Source organism: Salmo salar, chromosome ssa12 (assembly GCF_905237065.1).
Source record: "Salmo salar chromosome ssa12, Ssal_v3.1, whole genome shotgun sequence".
Classification (NCBI taxonomy): domain Eukaryota; kingdom Metazoa; phylum Chordata; class Actinopteri; order Salmoniformes; family Salmonidae; genus Salmo; species Salmo salar.
Window position 1 is genome coordinate 41,395,754 of NC_059453.1, and position 24,270 is coordinate 41,420,023.

General features: G+C 40.7%; 1 protein-coding gene across 12 annotated transcripts in view; it reads right to left on the reverse strand.

The window, feature by feature from the left end:
* The window catches only part of ptprt (protein tyrosine phosphatase receptor type T), a 501,813-nt gene that overhangs the window by 174,126 nt on the left and 303,417 nt on the right, over positions 1-24,270 (reverse strand). For all 12 annotated transcript variants that reach the window (XM_014131664.2, XM_045691383.1, XM_014131665.2 and 9 more), the window contains exon 9: positions 7,958-8,067. In XM_014131664.2, the coding sequence (XP_013987139.1) occupies positions 7,958-8,067 (110 nt within the window). The remainder of the gene's footprint in view (positions 1-7,957; positions 8,068-24,270) is intronic.

The window sequence follows — 24,270 nt, forward strand, 5'->3', positions numbered from 1 at the left end:
CCTGCGCAAGCCTTTCATATCTTCCCTTTCTCTTTTTTGTCAGCAAAGGCAATTAATAACAGAAAAGCCTTGATGACTCGATAGTACAAAATTGCTTTGTGAAAAACTGTGAGTGAGAAGCCTGTGTGTGTGTGTGCGTATGTGTGTGATCAAAAGGCAGAATCCTTATCCTGAACACATCCTCAACCTGGCGCCCGGTGGTGCTCATCTTAGGGGGCCCTGTTTATGTACTCATACAGTATATTAATGTGTGTGTGTCTGCATATGCGTCTGTATGTGCATGTGTTATTCAGTGCTTGAACCTTGCCATTACACTTTGCTTGAACCCACAGTCATGCCACTGCTGTTCTACCATTAGTGTAGCTTAGAAGTCAACCCAGGTCACAGGAATTGACAGTTGCTAATAACTGATGTATCTGTTTGACATGTCAGCTTTCTGGTTTGCATGCTGTGAAAAGTCAGATGGTTATTTGTAAACTGACATCAGCATTGCGCATGGTTCATCTGTTAAGTCAAGTCAATGAGAGCTAAGAAAACATGTCAAATGCAATTGCAGTGATGAGATTTTAACTTGTATGGATGATAACATAGGTGTTAGCTCCCATTGATCTAGTGACTGGGGTATATGATCATACTACCTCTCTGACTGGGAGGCAGACCGTAGCGCACTGTAGCACAATGTTACAATATAAATCCAAAGGAATACGAAAACCAGCATTTCTAATTGGATGAGTTAAGACAGCTAGCACCTCTCTGTTTTACTAATTTTCTGAGCGATCTTTCCCATTTTAAAAATAATAAACACGACCCTGGTACAAGTATGGATTACAGACGTGCTGTGACCTTTCTGTGTGGCTACTGTACTTTGATTATTTCTAGTGAGCGGGGATCAGAGCTAGCCTAGCAGGATGGGGGCTAATACTGCTGGGGATCAATATCTCGACCTGCGTTTGATTAGTCAATTGGCAAAGGACTGACAAGGGCACGATCAGTGTCAGGTCCTTAAGCCTCCCTTCAGTAGTTTTTATCATCGGTCAATATTAGAGGGCCGTGGGCTTACAGCCCAAGCAGGATTTGTATTTATTTAAATCATACTTCATTAACATATTTTAATATATTTAAGTTTACTGCGAAAGTATATTGCGAAAGTATTCACCCCCCTTGGCATTTTTCCTATTTTGTTGCCTTACAACCTCGAATTAAAATAGATTTCTTGGGGGGGTTGTATCATTTCATTTACACAACATGCCTACCACTTTGAAGATGCAAAATATTTTTTATTGTGAAAAAAACAAGAAATAAGACAAGAAACTGAAAACTATAGCGAACATAACTATTCACCCGTCCAAAGTCAATACTTTGTAGAGCCACCTTTCGCAGCAATTACAGCTGCAAGTCTCTTGGGGTATGTCTCTATAAGCTTGGTACATCTAGCCACTGCGATTGTTGCCCATTCTTTAAGGCAAAACTGCTGCAGCTCCTTCAAGTTGGATGGGTTCCGCTGGTGTACAGCAATCTTTATGTCATACCACAGATTCTCAATTGGATTAAGGTCTGAGCTTTGACTAGGCCATTCCAAGACATTTAAATGTTTCGCCTTAATAAACCACTCGAGTGTTGCTTTAGCAGTACGCTTCGGGTCATTTTCCGTCTGGAAGGTGAACCTCCGTCCCAGTCTCAAATCTCTGGGAGACTGAAACAGGTTTCCCTCAAGGATTTCCCTGTATTTAGCACCATCCATCGTTCCTTCAATTCTGACCAGTTTCCCAGTCCCTGCCGATGAAAAACATCCCCACAGCATGATGCTACCACCACCATGTTTCACTGTGGGGATGTTGTTCTCGGGGTGATGAGAGGTGTTGGGTTTGTGCAAGACGTAGCGTTTTCCTTGATGGCCAAAAAGCTAAATTTTAGTCTCAACTGACTAGAGTACCTTCTTCCATATGTTTGGGGAGTCTCCCACGTGCCTTTTGGCGAACACCAAAGTTTTTGCTTATTTTGTTCTTTAAGCAATGGCTTTTTTTCTGGTCAATCTTCCGTAAAGCCCAGCTCTGTGGAGTGTACGGTTTAAAGTGGTCCTATGGACAGATACTCCAATCTCTGCTGTGGAGCTTTGCAGCTCCTTCAGGGTTATCTTTGGTCTCTTTGTTGACTCTCTGATTCATGCCCTCCTTGCCTGGTCAGTGAGTTTTGGTGGGCAGCCCTCTCATGGCAGGTTTGTTGTGGTGCCATATTCTTTCAATTTTTTAAGAATGGATTTAATGGTGCTCCGTGGGATGTTCAAAGTTTCTGATATTTTTTTATAACCCAACCCTGATCTGTACTTCTCCACAACTTTGTCCCTGACCTGTTTGGAGAACTCCTTGGTCTTCATGGTGCCGTTTGCTTGGTGGTGCTGTTTGCTTAGCGGTGTTGCAGACTCTGGGGCCTTTCAGAACAGGTGTATATATACTGAGATCATGTGACAGATTATGTAACACTTAAATAAAGTCCACCTGTGTGCAATCTAACTAATTATGTGACTTCTGAAGGTAATTTTGTTGCACCAGATCTTATTTAGGGGCTTCATAGCAAAGGTGGTGAATACGTATGCACACACCACCTTTCCGTTTTTTTATTGTTTTGAATTTTTTTAAACAAATGATTTTTTTCATTTCACTTCACCAATTTGGTCTATTTTGTGTATGTCCATTACATGAAATCCAAATAAAAATCCATTTAAATTACAGGTTGTAATGAAACAAAATACAAAAAACGCCAAGGGGATGAATACTTTTGCAAGGCACTGTAAATATACTTAAGTATATAAACAATTGTCTAAGTTGGAAAAATTTGAAATACATTTAATGCCAATCTTATTTGTATTTTATTAGTGTTTAAGTATATTAAATACATATAAAATGATCTAAATTGGGACATTTTTTGTAAATAAGTATATTCTTTGTATATTAGATAAAGAGCAAAATAAATATACTTTGAATACACCTGAAGTACATTTTATGTATATTTCTCATAAATTAGAAAACTACAAAAATGGTCATTTGAATTAGAATTCCTATATTATTTTTACAAAAAAAGTATATTTATAATGTGATTCAAGTATCATTTTACGTGTACACTTCTAATCATTTACCACATTAGCTTATCTAATTAACCATGTAAATGTTACCTTCATTGACCAAGGAATCTTCTCAGCCAATGTTAACATGTTATTTACAGTAGTTGTTGCTGAAGCAGCAGTTTACAATGTACACTTTTTAGAACTGTGCACCAGTGGTATTTTACACTTTAGTTGTTCACATTATGGAGATAAATGTGTAATGTGTAATATGTAATGTGTAATTAAAAGTACAACATTACTCAGTTTGAAAATGAACATCAAAACATTTTCATAAGCTACATATGAGGAACAATATCCTATTATAAATCAAAACGTCAGCTGCAGAAAATGATGCTGGGGAATATGCAAACAACTTTGCATATGCATTTTTTAAAGTTTACTTTAAATATATTTTGTGGACATTTAAGTTAAATATACCTTTTTGAAAGTATATTTAAGTATATTTTCTTGAGATATGAAAAAGTGTACTCTCAGGAAGCATGTTCCTCAGCTGTGCATGTTTCCTTATGTGGAATAAACAATTGTTATTATTGTCAACTTCATCTGCACTCTTCTGAACAGGAATTCAGAAAGTACTTCAAAACTCATTATTGGCACTGTGATATTTTAGTTTGATAAATTAGCAAACATTTCTAAAAAACAGTTTTTGCTTTGTCATTACGGGGTATTGTGTGTAGATTGATGAGAGGATTATTATTTTTTTTATCTATTGTAGAACAACAAAATGTGGAAAAAGTAAAGTCTGAATACCTTCCGAATGCACTGTATACTGTTCTATCCTACATATTCTACAGATATATTAAATATTTATCCACATAATGTCCATAATGACTATACATTCCATCACACACAAGCACACATATATGCATACATATATATTTATTTATACTACGGACTCCAACATTGCTTGGCCTAATATTTAATTACATAATTTTACTTTTAGATTTGTGTGTATTGTTGTGAATGGTTAGACATTACTGGACTGTTGGAGCTAGGAGCATTTTGCAACACCCGCAATAACATCTGCTAAATATGTGTATGCGACAATACAATTTGATTAGATTTGATTATTAGATTTTACAATCCCCAATGGCATCATGGTAACATCCCTGACCAGTTTCATTCCTGTCCTGTAGCTCAGTTCAGAAGGACCACTGTATCTGTGATGTGTCTGGGTGGTTTAACACATAATCCACAGCATAATTATTAACTTGACCATGCTTAAAGAGACATTCAATGTATGTTTTGATATGGTTACCTATCTACCAATCACTGCTTTTTTTATGAGGATTTCGAAAGGCTCCCTGGTCTTTATACTGTAGTTGAATATGTGCTTGAAATTGTATATATGGGGGACAGAGGAAGGGTTAGTCATTTAAAAAAAATCATGTTAACCCCTACTATTTCAACAGTCCATGTAACATATGTGATTTGTTAAACCAAATTGTATTCCTGAACTAATTTAGGCTTGCCTAAACAAAGGGGCTGAATACTTATGCAATGAATATAATTGAATTATCTAATTTATATTAATCTTATTTTTTGTTGTTGAATTTTTCTTTCACTTTGACAGAGTATTTTGAGTTCACAAATATAAATAAATCAATTTTAATCCCACTTTAACACAACATTTGAAGAAATACAAAGGGTATGAATACTTTTGCAAGGCACTGTATACTTATAGATCACTCAAAAGCATAGTTTCATTAAAAAAATCTATGCTTCAACTTTAAAACAATAAATAATATACTAAACTACAATTAAAGCGTTTGAAATTGAAGTACAGTTTTAATGAGCGTGTTTAAGTTTAATGATAGTGAACATATAGTATGCTTAGACTTTTAATAGGTGTATTGAAATATATTATAATAAGTGTATGATAGCATATTAATAGTATACTAAAACACTGAAAAACAATTAATTTAAAGTACACGTTTAATAAGTGTATTGAAGATTGATGATGGTATATTTATAGTATACCAAAAGACTGAAAAAACGATGCATTTAAAGTACACTTTTACACGTTTAATAAGTGTATTGAAGTGTGATGATAGCAAATGTATAGTATACTAAAATAATGAAAAAACAATGAATATAAAGTACACTTTTCATACATGTGTTGAAGTGGAACGATATTATATTATAGTACACTAAGATATACTAAAAAAGTACATCTCGTATTTGAAGTATATTATTCAAATTGTTTGTATATTTAAGTATACTTTAGTGTACTTGTAATATTTACAAATATTTAAAAAAATTCGCTTGGGAGTATCAGTGTCGGTGTGTCTTGAGTTCTTTTTGCATCTTTATCAATGTCAATAGCAGACCACTGTGGACTTCCATGAGTAGTGATTTGTTTTTGTGTGAAGTTTAGCATTGTTACCGTTGTCATTTATAGTAACAGTAAATAACTTTCGGTTGTCGTGACCATTGTTGAATCGTGTGAAGCCTGTTTGTTGGTTCATATTAGATTGCTACAGTACAGGCCTTTATGAACAGTGTCACGTCTTTATGCATATTAGTGTGTTTACCATCACCAAAGGTTTCAGCCCCCCACCACCCTCTGCCCAACTCGCCACATCCTCTCCCGCCCCTCCCCGCCTCCTTTATTTTCCCATTTGAGGATATTGTCCCTAATCTAATTTGCCCGTGGCCTAAAAGCGCGAGAAGAGTCCTTTGGATCCTCAGATCTCCCAGATGATGCCATTGGAGGCTTTTAATCCAATCAATAGGGGTAATTATAGGCAATTACACCAAATGGGAACGCATTGTACTGGACTTAATTTAAAAAAAAATATTCTGACAATCCTGTTATGGACGAGATGGCGAGAGGCTAATTTCATATTAATGATGCTGGCTCGGAAACAAAAGCTACTTGTAAATTGAAAGTCGGCCCAGATTCAGACACACAGAATAAAATGTAGGAGCCTTTTATCCGTCCCTCGCCCCTTCACTCACACAAACATGCATTTAATGGACCACAAAGGCCATTTTTTTATATGAACAAAGTTATACGATCTCATATAGAAAGAAATGTAACAGCAGATCAGTACTTAATTAGTGTGGACTGTCTACCTTTCTAAGCAATGGTTCATAAAGGACTCCACTCATTATAAGACTTTATGGTGCCTTTTCTCTGCAGCTCCTTGACACCATTTCAAGGCCTAGCTACTGTCACAGCACTGTGGTCCAGAGGAAATGACATGCAAATCTGAAAATGGTCATCTGAAAATCGACTATCCCTCATATCTGTCAGAAAGCATCTCTGGTAAGACCACAAGCTTTACGTGTTAGCCATTTTGGATAGTTCACAAGAAGGGTTGGTTGACCAAAAGTACGTGGACACCTGCTCGTCGAACATCTCATTCCAAAATCATGGGTATTAATATGGAGTTGGTCCCCCCTTTGCTGCAATAACAGCATCCACTCTTCTGGGAAGGCTTACCACTAGATGTTGGAACATTGCTGTGGGGACTTGCTTCCATTCAGCCACAAGCGCATTAGTGAGGTCGGGCACTGATGTTGGTCAAGTTCTTCCACAACGATCTCGACAAACCATTTCGGTATGGACCTTGCCTTGTGCACGAGGTCATTATCATGCTGAAACAGGAAAGTGCCTTCCCCAAACTTTTGCCACAAAGTTAGAAGCACAGAATCGTTAAGATGTCCCTTTAATGGAATTAAGGGGCCTAGCCCGAACTGTAAAAAAACAGCCCGAGACCATTATTCCGCTTCCACCAAACTTTACAGTTGGCACTATGCATTTTGGCAGATCGCGTTCTCCTGGCATCCACTGAACACAGATTTGTCTGTCGGCTGCCAGATGGTGAAGCGTGAGTCATCACTCCCTAGACGTTTCCACTTCACAATAACAGCAGTTACAGTTGACCGGGGCAGCTCTAGCAGGATAGAAATGTGATGAACTGACATGTTGGAAAATTGGCATCCTATGACGGTGCCTCGTTGAAAGTCACTAAGCTCTTCAGTAAGGCCATTCTACTGCCAATGTTTGTCTATGGAGATTGCATGGCTGTGTGCTTGATTTTATACACCTGTCAGCAACGGGTGTGGCTGAAATAGCTCAATCCACTAATTTGAAGGGGTTTCCACATACTTTTGTATATATAGTGTATTTTAACGACTGCCAGATTAATAATAATAATTATTGATTGTATTTATTTAGCGCTTCTCCACCTAGGTGCTCAAACTGCTTTAAGTAAGGGGGGAAACTCATCTCTACCACCATCAATGTATGGCACCCACTTGGGTGATGCACAGCAACCATTTTTGTGCCTAAACACTCAACACACATCAGCTAGCATGGTGGAGAGGTGAGGAGTGATATATGCAAATTAGAGATCAGGGGGCTGATTAGGTGGACATGATGGAAATGTGGCCAGGTTGGGAATTTGGCAGGAACACTGGGGTTACTCTTGTGATACGTGCCATGGGGTTTTTAGTGACCACATAGTCAGGACATTCATGTAATTTCCCATATGAAAGGCAACACCCTCAGCAGGGCAATGTCCCCTTTACTGCCCTGGGGCACTGGGATCTTCTTAGACCAAGAGTGCCCCCTTCTGGCCAACCAACACCACTTCCAGCAGCATCTGGTCTCCCATCCCAGGTCCGACCAGGACCGATCCTGCTTAAAGTTAAGCTACTATGAGTAGCTATGAGTAAGACAAAGTGTGAAATATGAGAAAAATATGTTGTGTCGTGCAAGTTGAGGATATAATTCTGAGCGTATTTCCTGTGTGCTGAGGAAGTGAGAAAATCACCCTGTTAGCAGCTGCCATGATGACCTGTGTTGGCTGTGTCGATGACACTCACCTCGTAGAGCGTGATAACGCCATTGGTCTCGTTAGGTGCCTTCCACTGCATGAAGATCTTCTCCTCGTACGGTCCAGTCTGGATGGATTCCAAAGGAACAGAGCCAGGAACTGGAGGAAAGGAAAGACACACACAGGTGTGAGGGAATGTTCAAGTAAAGTATGAGAGCAAGTTTGAGCACTAAAAAACACACACTCACACACACATATGTGCATGACATGCACACACCCACACGCACATGCACACACACTGTGATTAGCCACTTGGTGCACAACACCATGGTCTGAGAACAATTTAACCATTCAACAACGTAGCGTAGTATCTGAGACGTTATAGCGCATTAACAACGGCACACTCCAATCATCCAAAGAATGTCACACACACCAAGCAAAATAATTATTTACAACGCTACTCCAATTTTTCCAGCACTTGACAGACAGACAGCCAAAGGCAAGAAAGCAGATGGAAGAAGGCCCAATCTAGCAGGATTCACTCCTTCAGAAAACTATTTACTGAGCATGAGAACGTGTCAGTCCTTTCCAGCACACTCCTCACACTTCATTGAGCGCAGTTTACGTTTTGCACACGTGTTGACACAGATACACATTGTGTATGTGCTAGACACAAACAGTATAGAGTGAGGTCTTTGAAAGTGTTAACTCATCTAAATGTTAAAGGAGGAAGAGCGCGTCGGTGGCTTAACCCTAGGACTGGTGGAGCAAGCGGTTGAAGTCGAGGGAAACATCCTCAGGGCTCAATCCTCACTCCCTTTGATTTGATATTCATTTATGGCAGTCTAATGGGTTTTATACCTTCCAGCCAAGAGGAAATTCATGGTAATAGCTCTGTTAAAAGGCCATTTAGTCCAACTTCAAACACATGTGAGTGTTTGCATTAAACACTCCCACTCCACAATAATCGGCAGGGCAGATAAGAAAAATGTGCTGGTCTGGAACGGTATCGGCTTTAGCTACCTCAACAGGGCAGATGGAGGGATAGAGGGATGGTCAGATAGAGGGATGGGAACTGGACTATTTGACATATTGCTAAGCGTTAATGAGGATGTGTTATTCTAATGCAACTAAATACAGTGAGCTCCAAAAGAATTGGGACAGTGTCACATTTTTGGTTGTTTTGGCTCTGTACTCCAGCACTTTGGATGATACTATGAGGTTAAAGTGCAGACTCAGTTTTAATTTGAGGGTATTTTAACCTCTCTTGGGTAGGGGGCAGTATTTTGACGTACGGATGAAAGGCGTGCCCATAGTAAACTGCCTGCTACTCAGGCCCAGAAGTTAGGATATGCATATCATTAGTAGATTTGGATAGAAAACACTCTGAAGTTTCTAAAACTGAATGATGTCTGTGAGTATAAAAGAACTCATATGGCAGGCAAAAACCTGAGAAAAAATCCAACCAGGATGTGTGGATATCTGAGGTTTGTAGTTTTTCAAGTGATTCCCTATCCAATATACAGTGTCTGTGGGGTCATTTTGCACTTCCTAAGGCTTCCACTAGATGTCAACAGTCTTTAGAATGTTGTTTCATGCTTCTACTGTGAATGGGAAGAGAATAAGAGCATATGGAGTCAGAGGACTGAGAAAATGACATGAGCTCAATCGCGCATGCTCCCTTGAGAGTTAGGTGTGTTCCTTTTCATTTCTGAAGACAAAGGAATCGTCCGGTTGGAATATTATGGAAGATTTATGATAAAAACATCCTAAAGATTGATTCTACACATCGTTTGACATGTTTCTACGAACTGTAATATAACTTTTTTGACTTTTCGTCTGAACTTACTGCAAGATCTCACCCCGTGGGGTCAAAATGATCACAAGAACGGTGAGCAAAAATCCCAGAAGCACACAGGGGGACCTAGTGAATGACCTGCAGAGAGCTGGGACCAAAGTAACAAAGCCTACCATCAGTAACACACTACGCCGCCAGGAACTCAAATCCTGCAGTGCCAGACGTGTCCCCCTGCTTAAGCCAGTACATTTACGTCATTTAGCAGAGGCTCTTATCCAGAGCAACTTACAGTTGTGAATGCATACATTTCAATTCATTTCATTTCCCCCCCCCCGTACTGGCCCCCCATGGGAATCAAACCCACAACCCTGGCGTTGCAAACACCATGCTCTACCAACAGGCCCGTCTGAAGTTTGCTAGAGAGCATTTGGATGATCCAGAAGAGGATTGGGAGAATGTCATATGGTCAGATGAAACCAAAATAGAACTTTTTGGTAAAAACTCAACTCGTCGTGTTTGGAGGACAAAGAATGCTGAGTTGCATCCAAAGAACACCATACCTACTGTGAAGCATGGGGGTGGAAACATCATGCTTTGGGGCTGTTTTTCTGCAAAGGGACCAGGACGACTGATCCATGTAAAGGAAAGAATGAATGGGGCCATGTATCGTGAGATTTTGAGTGAAAACCTCCTTCCATCAGCAAGGGCATTGAAGATGAAACGTGGCTGGGTCTTTCAGCATGACAATGATCCCAAACACACCGCCCGGGCAACGAAGGAGTGGCTTCGTAAGAAGCATTTCAAGGTCCTGGAGTGGCCTAGCCAGTCTCCAGATCTCAACCCCATAGAAAATCTTTGGAGGTAGTTGAAAGTCCGTGTTGCCCAGCGACAGCCCCAAAACATCACTGCTCTAGAGGAGATCTGCATGGAGGAATGGGCCAAAATGCCAGTAACACTGTGTGAAAACCTTGTGAAGACTTACAGAAAATGTTTGCCCTGTGTCATTGCCAACAAAGGGTATATAACAAAGTATTGAGATAAACTTTTGTTATTGACCAAATACTTATTTTCCACCATAATTTGCAAATAAATAAATAAAAAATCCTACAATGTGATTTTCTGGATTTTTTTTTCTCATTTTGTCTGTCATAGTTGAAGTGTACCTATGATAACAATTACAGGCCTCTCATCTTTTTAAGTGGCAGAACTTGCACAATTGGTGGCTGACTAAATACTTTTTTGCCCCACTGTAAATATGAACTTTATCGAGCAAAACATACATGTATTGTGTAACATGAAGTCCTATGAGTGCCATCTGATGAAGATCATCAAAGGTTAGTGATTCATTTTAGCTGTATTTCTGGTTTTTGTGACGCCTCTCCTTGCTTGGAAAATGGCTGTGTGGTTTTTCTTGTCCAGGCGCTGTCCTAACATAATCTAATGTTATGCTTTCGCCGTAAAGCCTTTTTGAAATCGGACAATGTGGTTGGATTAACGTGAAGTGTATCTTTAAAATGGGATATAATAGTTGTATGTTTCAGAAATTTGAATTATGAGATTTTTGTTGTTTTGAATTTGGAGCCCTGCTATTTCACTGGCTGTTGGCGAGTGTGTCCCGCAGGTGACATACCCCAGAGAGGTTAATGTATATCGAACCATTTAGAAATGACAGCACTTTTTGTACATTTTAGGGGACCAAAAGTATTATGACAAATTCACTTACATTGAGTATACAAACATTAGGAAAACCTTCCAAATATTGAGTTGCACCCCATTTTGCCATCAGAACAGCCTCAATTCATCGGGGCATGGACTCAAGGTGCCAAAAGCGTTCCACAGGAATTCTGGCCCATGTTGACTCCAATGCTTCCCACAGTTGTGAAAAGTTGTCTGGATGTCCTTTCGGTGGTGGACCCTTCTTGATACATACAGAAAACTGTTGAGCGTGAAAAACCGTTGCAGTTCTTGGCAGACTCAAATCGGTGCACCTGGCATCTACTACCATACCCCATTCAAAGGCACTTAAATATTTTGTCTTGCCCATTCACACTCTGAATGGCACACACACACATTCCATGTCTCAAGGCTTAAAAATCCTTCTTTAACCTGTCTCCTCCCCTTCAACTACACAGATTGAAGTGGTTTAACAAGTGACATCAGTAAGGGATCATAGCTTTCACCTGAATTCACCTGGTCAGTCTATGTCATGGAAAGATGTGTATGTGTATTAAAGTAGTCAAAAGGTTAGTATTTGGTCCCATATCCCTACCACGCAATGATGTTAGGATGAAACAGTCAGAGGTCACCAAGCGCAACATAGCTTCAGCGTGTAAATCAGCTAGAAAGATGTGTCGGCATCAAGTAATTGTCTCTGGCCCCCTCCCAGTTAGGGGGAGTGATGAGCTCTACAGCAGAGTCTCACAACTCAATCGCTGGTTGAAAACTGTTTTCTGCCCATCCCAAAAGATAGAATTTGTAGATAATTGGCCCTCTTTCTGGGACTCACCCACAAACAGGACCAAGCCTGGCCTGTTGAGAAGTGACGGACTCCATCCTAGCTGGAGGGGTGCTTTCATCTTATCTACGAACATAGACAGGGCTCAAACTCCCCTAGCTCCACAATGAAATAGGGTGCAGGCCAGGCAGCAGGCTGTTAGCCAGCCTGCCAGCTTAGTGGAGTCTGCCACTAGCACAGTCAGTGTAGTCAGCTCAGCTATCACCATTGAGACCGTGTCTGTGCCTAGACCTAGGTTGGGCAAAACTAAACATGGCAGTGTTCACCTTAGCAATCTCACTAGAATAAAGACCTCCTCCATTCCTGCCATTATTGAAAGAGATCGTGATACCTCATATCTCAAAATAGGGCTACTTAATGTTAGATCCCTCACTTCAAAGGCAGTTATAGTCAATTAACTAATCACTGATCATAATCTTGATGTGATTGGCCTGACTGAAACATGGCTTAAGCCTGATGAATTTACTGTGTTAAATGAGGCCTCACCTACTGGTTACACTAGTGACCATATCCCCTGTGCATCCCGCAAAGGCGGAGGCGTTCCTCACTGAGTTCCCTGAATTCCTATCGGACATTGTAGTCATAGCAGATAATATTCACATTTTTGGTGAGTTTAATATTCACATGGAAAAGTCCACAGACCCACTCCAAAAGGCTTTCGGGGCCATCATCGACTCAGTGGGTTTTATCCAACATGTCTCTGGACCTACTCACTGCCACAGTCATACTCTGGACCTAGTTCTGTCCCATGGAATAAATGTTGTGGATCTTAATGTTTTTCCTCATAATCCTGGAGTATTGGACCACCATTTTATTACGTTTGCAATCGCAACAAATAATCTGCTCAGACCCCAACCAAGGAGCATCAAAAGTTGTGCTATAAATTCTGAGACAACCCAAAGATTCCTTGATGCCCTTCAACACTCCCTCTGCCTACCCAAGGACGTCAGAGGACACAAATCAGTTAACCACCTAACTGAGGAACTCAATTTAACCTTGCACAATACCCTAGATGCAGTTGCACCCCTAAAAACTAAAAACATTTGTCATAAGAAACTAGCTCCCTGGTATACAGAAAATACACGAGCTATGAAGCAAGCTTCCAGAAAATTGGAACAGAAATGGCGCCACACCAAACTGGAAGTCTTCTGACTAGCTTGGAAAGACAGTACCGTGCAGTATCGAAGAGCCCTCACTGCTGCTCGATCATCCTATTTTTCCAACTTAATTGAGGAAAATAAGAACAATCCGAAATGTCTTTTTGATACTGTCGCAAAGCTAACTAAAAAGCAGCATTCTCCAAGAGAGGATGGCTTTCACTTCAGCAGTAATAAATTCATGAACTTTTTTGAGGAAAAGATCATGATTATTAGAAAGCAAATTACGGACTCCTCTTTAAATCTGCGTATTCCTCCAAAGCTCAGTTGTCCTGAGTCTGCACAACTCTGCCAGGACTTAGGATCAAGGGAGACACTCAAGTGTTTTAGTACTATATCTCTTGACACAATGATAAAAATAATCATGGCCTCTAAACCTTCAAGCTGCATACTGGACCCTATTCCAACTAAATTACTGAAAGAGCTGCTTCCTGTGCTTGGCCCTCCTATGTTGAACATAATAAACGGCTCTCTATCCACCAGATGTGTACCAAAAAAGCCAAACCTTGACCCAGAAAAAATAAAAACGAATCGACCTATATCGAATCTTCCATTCCTCTCAAAGAATTTTGAAAAAGCTGTTGCGCAGCAACTCACTGCCTTCCTGAAGACAAACAATGTATAAGAAACGCTTCAGTCTGGTTTTAGACCACATCATAGCACTGAGACTGCACTTGTGAAGGTGGTAAATGACCTTTTAATGGCATCAGACCGAGGCTCTGCATCTGTCCTCGTGCTCCAAGACCTTAGTGCTGCTTTTGATACCATCCATCACCACATTATTTTGGAGAGATTGGAAACCCAAATTGGTCTACACGGACAAGTTCTGGCCTGGTGTAGATCTTATCTGTCGGAAAGATATCAGTTTGTCTCTGTGAATGTTAGAAATTATTGGTAAATAATGTATTGTGTCATTTTGGAGTCACTTTTATTGTAAATAAGAATATAATATGTTTGTAAAGACTTCTACAATAATGTGGATGCTACCATGATAACGGTTAGTCCTGAATGAACCGTGAATAAAGATGAGTGAGAAAGTTACAGACACAGAAATATCATACCCCCATGACATGCTTATCTCTCACCATTACAAGAACAGGGGAGGTTATAATGTTGTTGGTTTTTTTTTTTGGGGGGGGTTGATATTCATGGGGTACAAAGCCAAAACAAACTGTCACTGTCCCAATACTTTTGGAGCTCAGTGTAGTTTGTGTCCCATTTGTAAGAGTTGGTTCAAGATGTAATTCAAAGATATTAGTCTTGTCATTCTTCGATGAAATTATGAAGTGACAGTGTCCACTTCATAATTTAAATGTGTAATATGATAATGGACCAAGATGAAAGCACACACAATCCATACTCGTTATATGAGGGTTTTCATAAACAGGTGTTGTGTGCCGCCATGCCTTGTGCACATATGCAGAGTTAAATCATTGAAATAATTTTTGGATTGGTGATTTAAAACAGGCCTTGATTAGCCTGCCTTGCCTGGTGAGAGCATATCAATTTACCTTAAAAATGAAACACAATTACATCTGTCTTTCCATTCTGCATCTTATAAGTCCATCTGTGTGTGTGTGTGTGTGTGTGTGTGTGTGTGTGTCTGTGATAAATGCCACTGTAACACATGCATCAAAACTTGATTTACTTCCTGTCTATAGAGTGTCTGAGTGGCATGTTTCATTAAGCTGGTAGCGAGGATAACATTTCTCTTGTGCTCGCCCCCCCCCGCCAATTGTGACGTGAACGCATCGGCTGTTTGACGCCTTAGAAAACAATGTGTCTCCATTGACAGTCCATGTTAATTCCTGACATTATCTTTAATGGTGCTAGTAAGACTTTACGTGATTTGGTGAGTGGTATCAATAGGCTTAATTTAGACCTGAATCACTCACGATAACTACAGTAACTGTCCAGGGATCATGCCAACCAAAGTCTGAAGAGCTGCTGATGTAGCAGCTAGCCTAGCTGCGAGTTAGCTATCAAGCTAGCGAGGTTTCCTTGAAAGCTTGAACACAGCCTGCAACGCAGTTAGCCCTTGTGGCTGGGAAGGCGGATTGTTCCTGGCTTGTGGCTGTTTAAATACCTGCTGTTTGTTGCTGTTTCCATCTGCCCTGCGACCTGCCCTGTCTGGAAATACGTGGAGTACCAGCGTTAGACTAAGTTGCTACCATGTCATCCAAGGCTAAAGCCAGTGGGAGTAAGTGAGAGGACAGTGTTTCTCTATCACAGGTGAATGATCTTTCAAATGAACAAAAAGGGTTGTAGAGGTAGTTGTTTCAACAACCGGAAAATAGCTTCAAGAGCTTTGGACTCAATTATACTGATGGACTCAACTAACATGAGAATGAACGATCTGACCAGAGAGGTCCAGGACCTTAAGGACAGTTAGCAGTTCTCCCAGGGAGATGTGGATGTCCTGAAAGACTCTTGCAGCATGATGATAACAAACTGTAAGCTCACGCAAGATGATATCACCACTGTCTTTCAATCATTAGTACAGATTACAGGGAAAACAGACTATCTAGAGGGACAATCGAGGAGGAATAACATCGTTGTGGATGGCATACCAGAGTCTCCAGAGTCTGAGGAGAAAGTAAGAAAAATGATCACTGAAAAGCTGCCGATAAATCACCTGTGGATCACTAGACCCAGGCCGATAGTGATCCAGTTACTAATGTTTAAGGACAAAATGGCTGTTCCTGAAAGAGCTAAGAAGTTGAGAGGAACCAATATATTCCTTATCAAGGACTACTCGGAAGCTGTGCGCCCGATGTGGAAAGAACTTATCCCAGCCATGAAAGCTGCCAGAGAGCGTGGGGACATTGCTTCAATCTGCTACGACAGGCTCATTGTCTACCCTCCCTCTCAAAAGACTGGGAGGAGTGAGACAGCCTAGCTTCCGGGTCAGTAGCTTCAGCCCCACATCACACATACACATAGACACCAGCCTGATTGACTGACTCTATTAGGCAAGCAATGTTCTTGTCATGTGTGTTTATATATATATATATATACACTGCTCAAAAAAATTAAGGCAACACCTAAATAACACAATGTAACTCCAAGTCAATCACACTTCTGTGAAATCAAACTGTCCACTTAGGAAGCAACACTGATTGACAATACATTTCACATGCTGTTGTGCAAATGGAATAGACAACAGGTGGAAATTATAGGCAATTAGCAAGACACCCCCATTAAAGGAGTGGTTCGGCAGGTGGTGACCACAGACCACTTCTCAGTTCTTATGCTTCCTGGCTGATGTTTTGGTCACTTTTGAATTCTGGCGGTGCTTTCACTCTAGTGGTAGCATGAGACGGAGTCTACAACCCACACGTGGCTCAGGTAGTGCAGCTCATCCAGGATGGCACATCAATGCGAGCTGTGGCAAGAAGGTTTGCTGTGTCTGTCAGCGTAGTGTCCAGAGCATGGAGGCGCTACCAGGAGACAGGCCAGTACATCAGGAGACGTGGAGGAGGCTGTAGGAGGGCAACAACCCAGCAGCAGGACCGCTACCTCCGCCTTTGTGCAAGGAGGAGCAGGAGGAGCACTGCTAGAGCCCTGCAAAATGACCTCCAGCAGGCCACAAATGTGCATGCGTCTGCTCAAATGGTCAGAAACAGACTCCATGAGGGTGGTATGAGGGCCCGACGTCCACAGGTAGGGGTTGTGCTTACAGCCCAACACCGTGCAGGAAGTTTGGCATTTGCCAGAGAACACCAAGATTGGCAAATTTGCCACTGGCGCCCTGTGCTCTTCACAGATGAAGCAGGTTCACACTGAGCACATGTGACAGACGTGACAGAGTCTGGAGACGCCGTGGAGAACGTTCTGCTGTCTGCAACATCCTCCAGCATGACCGGTTTGGCGGTGGGTCAGTCATGGTGTGGGGTGGCATTTCTTTGGGGGGCCGCACAGCCCTCCATGTGCTCGCCAGAGGTAGCCTGACTACCATTAGGTACCGAGACAAGATCCTCAGACCCCTTGTGAGACCATATGCTGGTGCGGTTGGCCCTGGGTTCCTCCTAATGCAAGACAATGTTAGACCTCATGTGGCTGGAGTGTGTCAGCAGTTCCTGCAAGAGGAAGGCATTGATGCTATGGACTGGCCCGCCCGTTCCCCAGACCTGAATCCAATTGAGCACATCTGGGACATCATGTCTCGCTCCATCCACCAACGCCACATTGCACCACAGACTGTCCAGGAGTTGGCGGATGCTTTAGTCCAGGTCTGGGAGGAGATCCCTCAGGAGACCATCCGCCACCTCATCAGGAGCATGCGCTGGCGTTGTAGGGAGGTCATACAGGCACGTGGAGGCCACACACACTACTGAGCCTCATTTTGACTTGTTTTAAGGACATTACATCAAAGTTGGATCAGCCTGTAGTGTGGTTTTCCACTTTAATTTTGAGTGTGACAAATCCAGACCTCCATGGGTTGATAAATTGGATTTCCATTGATTATTTTTGTGTGATTTTGTTGTCAGCACATTCAACTATGTAAAGAAAAAAGTATTTAATAAGATTATTTCATTCATTGAGATCTAGGATGTGTTATTTTAGTGTACCCTTTATTTTTTGAGCAGTATATATATATATGTATATATATATATATATATATATACATATATATATATACATATAACACCTAATCATTCAAGGGTTTTTCTTTATTTTTACGATTTTCTACATTGTAGAATAATAGAGGGATAGGGGGCGCTAGGATAGGGGGCGCTAAAGCGATTTTTGAAAAAAATTCGTGCCCATTTTAAACGGCCTCCTACTCAATCTCAGAAGCTAGGATATGCATATAATTAATACTTGTGGATAGAAAACACCCTAAAGTTTCTAAAACTGTTTGAATGGTGTCTGTGAGTATAACAGAACTCATATGGCAGTCAAAACCCCGAGACAGATGGAAACAGGAAGTGGAATTCTGAAGTGCGAACTCAACTTCATCACGTTGCCTATTAATCACACCGTGAGCTATGGTTCATTGAGCACTTCCTATTGCTTCCACTAGATGTCCCCAGTCTTCACAAATTGGTTTGAGCCTTCTACTGTTAAAATGTAATGAATGAGACGCTGTGGAACGTGGTCACGCGGAGAGGGCCATCACCATTATGACGCCGGCGCCCCTGGTTACCCTCCCCTTTCGAAACGTTTTGAAACACAATGCAATCGTCCCCCTCGAATCTTATTGGCTCTCTTGTTGAAAAACGCCCTGAAGATTTATGTTATACAACGTTTGACATGTTTGAACGAACCTAAATGGGGAAAAAATGCATTTTCTCGAAATGGCTGTACCGTGGCCGATGAAGCAGCCTTCAGACGCACTAACAAGAACAAGCTCTTGGAACATAAAGGAGTCATTTTTTCGAACGAAAATACATTTGTTGTGGACCTGGGATTCCTGGAAGTGCTTTCTGATGAAGACAACCAAAGGTAAGGGATTATTGACAATAGTATACAAGACTAGATGTGATATGCGATTGTTCCAAGATGGCTAGCCTATTGCTATTGCTAGCCTATTGTTCTGAGTTTCGCATCCCCTTTTATCGCAAAGTGTGATTACCCAGTAAAGTTATTTTTAAATCTGGCATTACAGGTGCTTTCAAGAGATATTCATCTATAAATCTTAGAATGACAATATTACATTTTAAAAATGTTTTCGAATAGTAATTTAGTAAATTGTAGCTCTGTTTCATCAGATGCATTTGAGGGAAAATAGTTAGTCAACGTTACGCACCGATGTAAAATGCTGTTTTTATATATAAATATGAACTTTATCGAACAAAAGAATGCATGTACTGTGTAACATGATGTCCTAGGTGTGTCATCTGATGAAGATTGTCAAAGGTTAGTGCTGCATTTAGCTGTTTTTTGGTTATTTGTGATGCGTGTGGTTGGTCGGAAAATGGCTTTGTGGCTACTTTTACGATATACTCCTCTAACATAATCTAATGTTTTGCTTTTGCTGTAAAGCCTTTTTGAAATCGGACAACGTGGTTCGATTCAGGAGAGGTGTATCTATAAAACGATATAATTTGAATTAAAAAAAATTCAAAAAATATTATTACATTTTGTTATGCTAATGGCGATATGAATTTTCGCTGGATGTCAAGGCCGCACAGGGGTAAAAGTAATGATGGACTGTTTATTTGAGCTGTTCTTGCCATAATATGGACTTGGTCTTTTACCAAATAGGGCTATCTTCTGTATACCACACCTACCTTGTCACACCACAACTGATTGCCTCAAACGCATTAAGAAAGAAAGAAATTCCACTAATTAACTTTTAACAAGGCACACCTGTTAATTAAAATGCATTCCAGGTGACTACCTCATGATGCTGGTTGAGAGAATGCCAAGAGTGTGCAAAGCTGTCATCAAGGCACAGGATAGCTACTTTGAAGAATCTCAAATATAACATATATTTTGATTTGTTTAACACTTTTTTGGTTACTACATGATTCCATATGTGTTATTTCATATGTCATGTCTTCACTATTATTCTATAGTGTAGAAAATACTACCAATAAACAAAAACTCTTGAATGAGTAGGTGTGTCCAAACTTTTGACTGGTACAGTATATATAGCCTTAGACCGCACTCCCGTTTCCCCTTGAAACGATATAACTGATCGAGATCTAATTACTTTAAAATAGAGATTATGTTAGTTTTCTTTTTGTTTTTACACATTGTTTATTTTTTCCATCAACACACTTGTTCAATTGTGTTGAATGGGATAAGAATGATAAGTATGCTAAACTTTAGGAAATAACATATTACATACTTTTTGTATGCTTTTAATTTTCCATTTTATTGGGCATTAAAAACTGAATAAATGAATCCTTGATGGAGCTTGTATGTTTCAGACCCTAAAGGGAAGAATCTCTAATTAAAGTTGGCATACAAACATACCCTTAACTGAAAAACAATGTTTTGCTGAAGCGGAGAAGTAATAATGTTACACAGCAAATGGGAGCTTGAGATTAAAAGGAGATGAGCATTTTTGGTATTTTGTTCAAGGGCTTGTTTTTCACATTATGTTCAAGAAACGTATGTTGTAAACAAAATGAGTCATTTTGTGCTAAAATTGGAAGTGTGTAATCAATATTTTCAGATCCATTTGTTGATGCATTTGACCTTGGTCGCCTATTGTTTACACTGTTTAACATTCAGCTACCGAGTGTAAATTGAAATGCTGTTTATTATTTATTTTTCTATGTCCATTGTAGAAAGTTTACAAACAGAAATCAACCTATTTGAAAAAAGCATTTGTTTGACAGATTTTTTTTTTTAAGATGGCGGATGTCAAGAAAAACAACAAAAAGCAGTATTGTGTTTTTCATGCAGTGCTCCATAAAAGCTGTCTCTCTAAAGTCAGATAAATCTCCAGTAAAAGGATTATTTCATCCTCACTGTTTTAAATCTCCTCAGGGACCTCACTGATTTTCTAATAATAGATGATTTAACCATCCAGGGTGCGCTCAAGACAAAACACATGCCAAATGAGAAATTGAGAACAATCCTGCCTCTCCTGTTTTTGAAGAATTAGAGCTAACAAAGAATTCCAACATGTCGAGAAATTTTCTTGGACAGTATCAGTGTTACGGTAAAAATGTCTCTTTGGTGGAATAAACATGGTTATTTGGTTGGGTGGGGGTTTGGAGGCTGACTGGGGATGACAAATATCTTTGGGCCAAGTACATCCAATGCTTCATCGACCATATGACGCTAAGCCCTGGCATCATTGCTTTCCAATCTGATTATGAATGGCAAGATCAGTGGACAACAAGTGGACATGGACACGGACACACACCCCCACACCCCATGCAACAAAGGTCTAAAGGTCTAACCCGGTGAAGCAGCCTTACTGGCCAAACAAAGAGGTGGATGCTTATGACCCTTACACAGTCCATGAACAAACATGGCAGTCTATGAAATTATGAGCAAATGTAATATTACAAAATGTGCTAGAAAGTACTGTGTTGCATGAATAATACTAAATTGATCTAAGACTAGGATTAACAATAAATGTATTGATCATTGTTGACAATAATAGACCAACAAAAACTATAAAAGTACATTGGCATTACAGTAAGTTTACAAACAGAAATCAACCTATTTGAAAAAAGCATTTGTTTGATAGATTTTTTTTTTTAAGATGGCGGATGTCAAGAAAAACAACAAAAAGCAGTATTGTGTTTTTCATGCTGTGCTCCATAAAAGCTGTCTCTCTAAAGTCAGATAAATCTCCAGTAAAAGGATTGAGAACAATCCTGCCTCTCCTGTTTTTGAAGAATTAGAGCTAACAAAGAATTCCAACATGTCGAGAAATTTTCTTGGACAGTATCAGTGTTACGGTAAAAATGTCTCTTTGGTGGAATAAACATGGTTATTTGGTTGGGTGGGGGTTTGGAGGCTGACTGGGGATGACAAATACATTGTGTGACCTAAAGAAAATAGAAAAATGTATCGTGTGACTTAAATCTAACCACTAAACTCCCAAATCTAATCTTCTTCTGGTAAACTGGGAGCTTAAATTAATGGGATTCAGTGTGGTTTCTACCTTAATTAGAACCTCCATTGTGGCTATAAAGATACTTCCATTTCAACAGCAAGGGGAAAAAGGAACATTTAAAATTCAAAGCATATTCGTGAGATGACGCATACTGCTTTAAAGCAAAAGTCATTACCATAGAAGTGCAATTAGCACCGCTGAGAACAGTCAATGTGCACTAATTACAAAATTACAACCCATAGATTACAGATTGTTCACAAAAAAACAATTTACACATTTTCTGAGACATTGCTACTCTCAACAAGTTTGAGACCTCGTGGGAGGTTTGAGCTATGATAAATGAAAAGATAACCACAGTCTTTATGGAATGAGGATATCATAGTGCAGGGATAATGGCAAGGTCTCCACAGTTTTAGGTTATACGTTACATCCAATCACACAAATACAATGTTTTCATTTGTGCTTATTAATTCCCACTGTAGTCATATTGTGTTTTGAACACTTTGATAACAGGCTGTAATCAGCATTCATTATAAAGTTATTAGAAGTGACGCCAATCATTATTGCGGTTTTAATTATCAAATCAAAATCAAATCAAATCGTATTTGTCACAAGCTCCGAATACAACAGGTGTAGACCTTATAGTGAAATGCTTACTTAAAACTGCACTGTTGGTAAGGGCTTGAAAGAAAAATACCTAAAGAAATAAGAAATAAAAGTAACAAATAATTTAAAAGCAGCAGGAAAATAACAATAAAGAGGCTATATTCAGGGGGTACCGGTACAGAGTCAATGTAGGGGGCACCGGTTAGTCGAGATAATTGAGGTAATATGTACGTGTAGGTAGAGTTATTAAAGTGACTATGCATAGGTAATAACAGATAGTAGCAGCAGCGTAAAAGTGTGTGTGTGGGGGGGACAATGTAAATAGTCTGGGTAGCCACTTGATTAGATGTTCAGGAGTCTTATGGCTTGGGGGTAGAAGCTGTTTAGAAGCATCTTTGACCTAGACTTGGCGCTCCTGTACCGCTTGCCGTGCTGTAGCAGAGAGAACAGTCTATGACTAGGGTGGCTGGAATCTTTGACCATTTATAGGGTCTTCCTCTGACACTGCCTGGTATAGAGGTCCTGGATGGCAGGAAGCTTGGCCCCAGTGATGTACTGGGCCGAACGCACTACCCTCTGTAGTGCCTTGCTGTTGGAGGCCAAGCAGTTGCCATACCAGGCAGTGATGCAACCCGTCAGGATGCTCTCGATGGTGCAGCTGTAGAACCTTTTGAGGATCTGAGGACCCATAACAAATCTTTTCAGTCTCCTGAGGGGGAATAGGTTTTGTCGTGCCCTCGTCACGACTGTCTTGGTGTGCTTGCACCATGTTAGTTTGTTGGTGTGGAACTTGAACTTGAAGCGCTCAGCCTACTCCACTACAGCCCTGTCGATGAGAATGGGGGCGTGCTCGGTCCTCATTTTCCTGTAGACAACAATCACCTCCTTTGTCTTGATCACGTTGAGGGAGAGGTTGTTGTCCTTGCACCACACGGTCAGGTCTCTGACCTCCTCTCTATAGGCTGTCTCGTCGTTGTCAGGGATTGGGCCTACCATTGTTGTGTCATCGGCAAACTTAATGATGGTGTTTGAGTTGTGCCTGGCCATGCAGTCATGAGTGAACAGGGAGTACAGGAGGAGACTGAGCACGCACCCCTGAGGGGCCCCCATGTTGAGGATCAGCGTGGCGGATGTGTTGTTACCTACCCTTACCACCTGGGGGCGGCCCATCAGGAAGTCCAGGATCCAGTTGCAGAGGGAGGTGTTTAGTCCCAGAGTCCTTAGCTTAGTGATGAGCTTTGAGGGCAATACGGTGTTGAACGCTGAGCTGTAGTTAATGAACAGCATTCTCACATAGGTGTTCCTTTTGTCCAGGTGTGAAAGGGCAGTGTGGAGTGCAATAGAGATTGCATCATCTGTGGATCTGTTGGGGCGGTATGCAAATTGGAGTGGGTCTATGGTTTCTGGGATAATGGTGTTGATGTGAGCCAAGACCAGCCTTTCAAAGCACTTCATGGCTACAGACATGAGTGCTATGGGTAAGTAGTCATTTAGGCAGGTTACCTTAGTGTTCTTGGGCACAGGGACTATGGTGGTCTGCTTGAAACATGTTGTTATTACAAACATAGACAGGGAGAGGTTGAAAATGTCAGTGAAGACACTTGCCAGTTGGTCAGCGCATGCTCGGAGTACACGTCCTGGTAATCTGTCTGGCCCTGCGGCCTTGTGAATCTTGACCTGTTTAAAGGTCTTACATCGACTGCGGAGAGCGTGATCACACAGTTGTTCGGAACAGCTGATGCTCTCATACATGTTT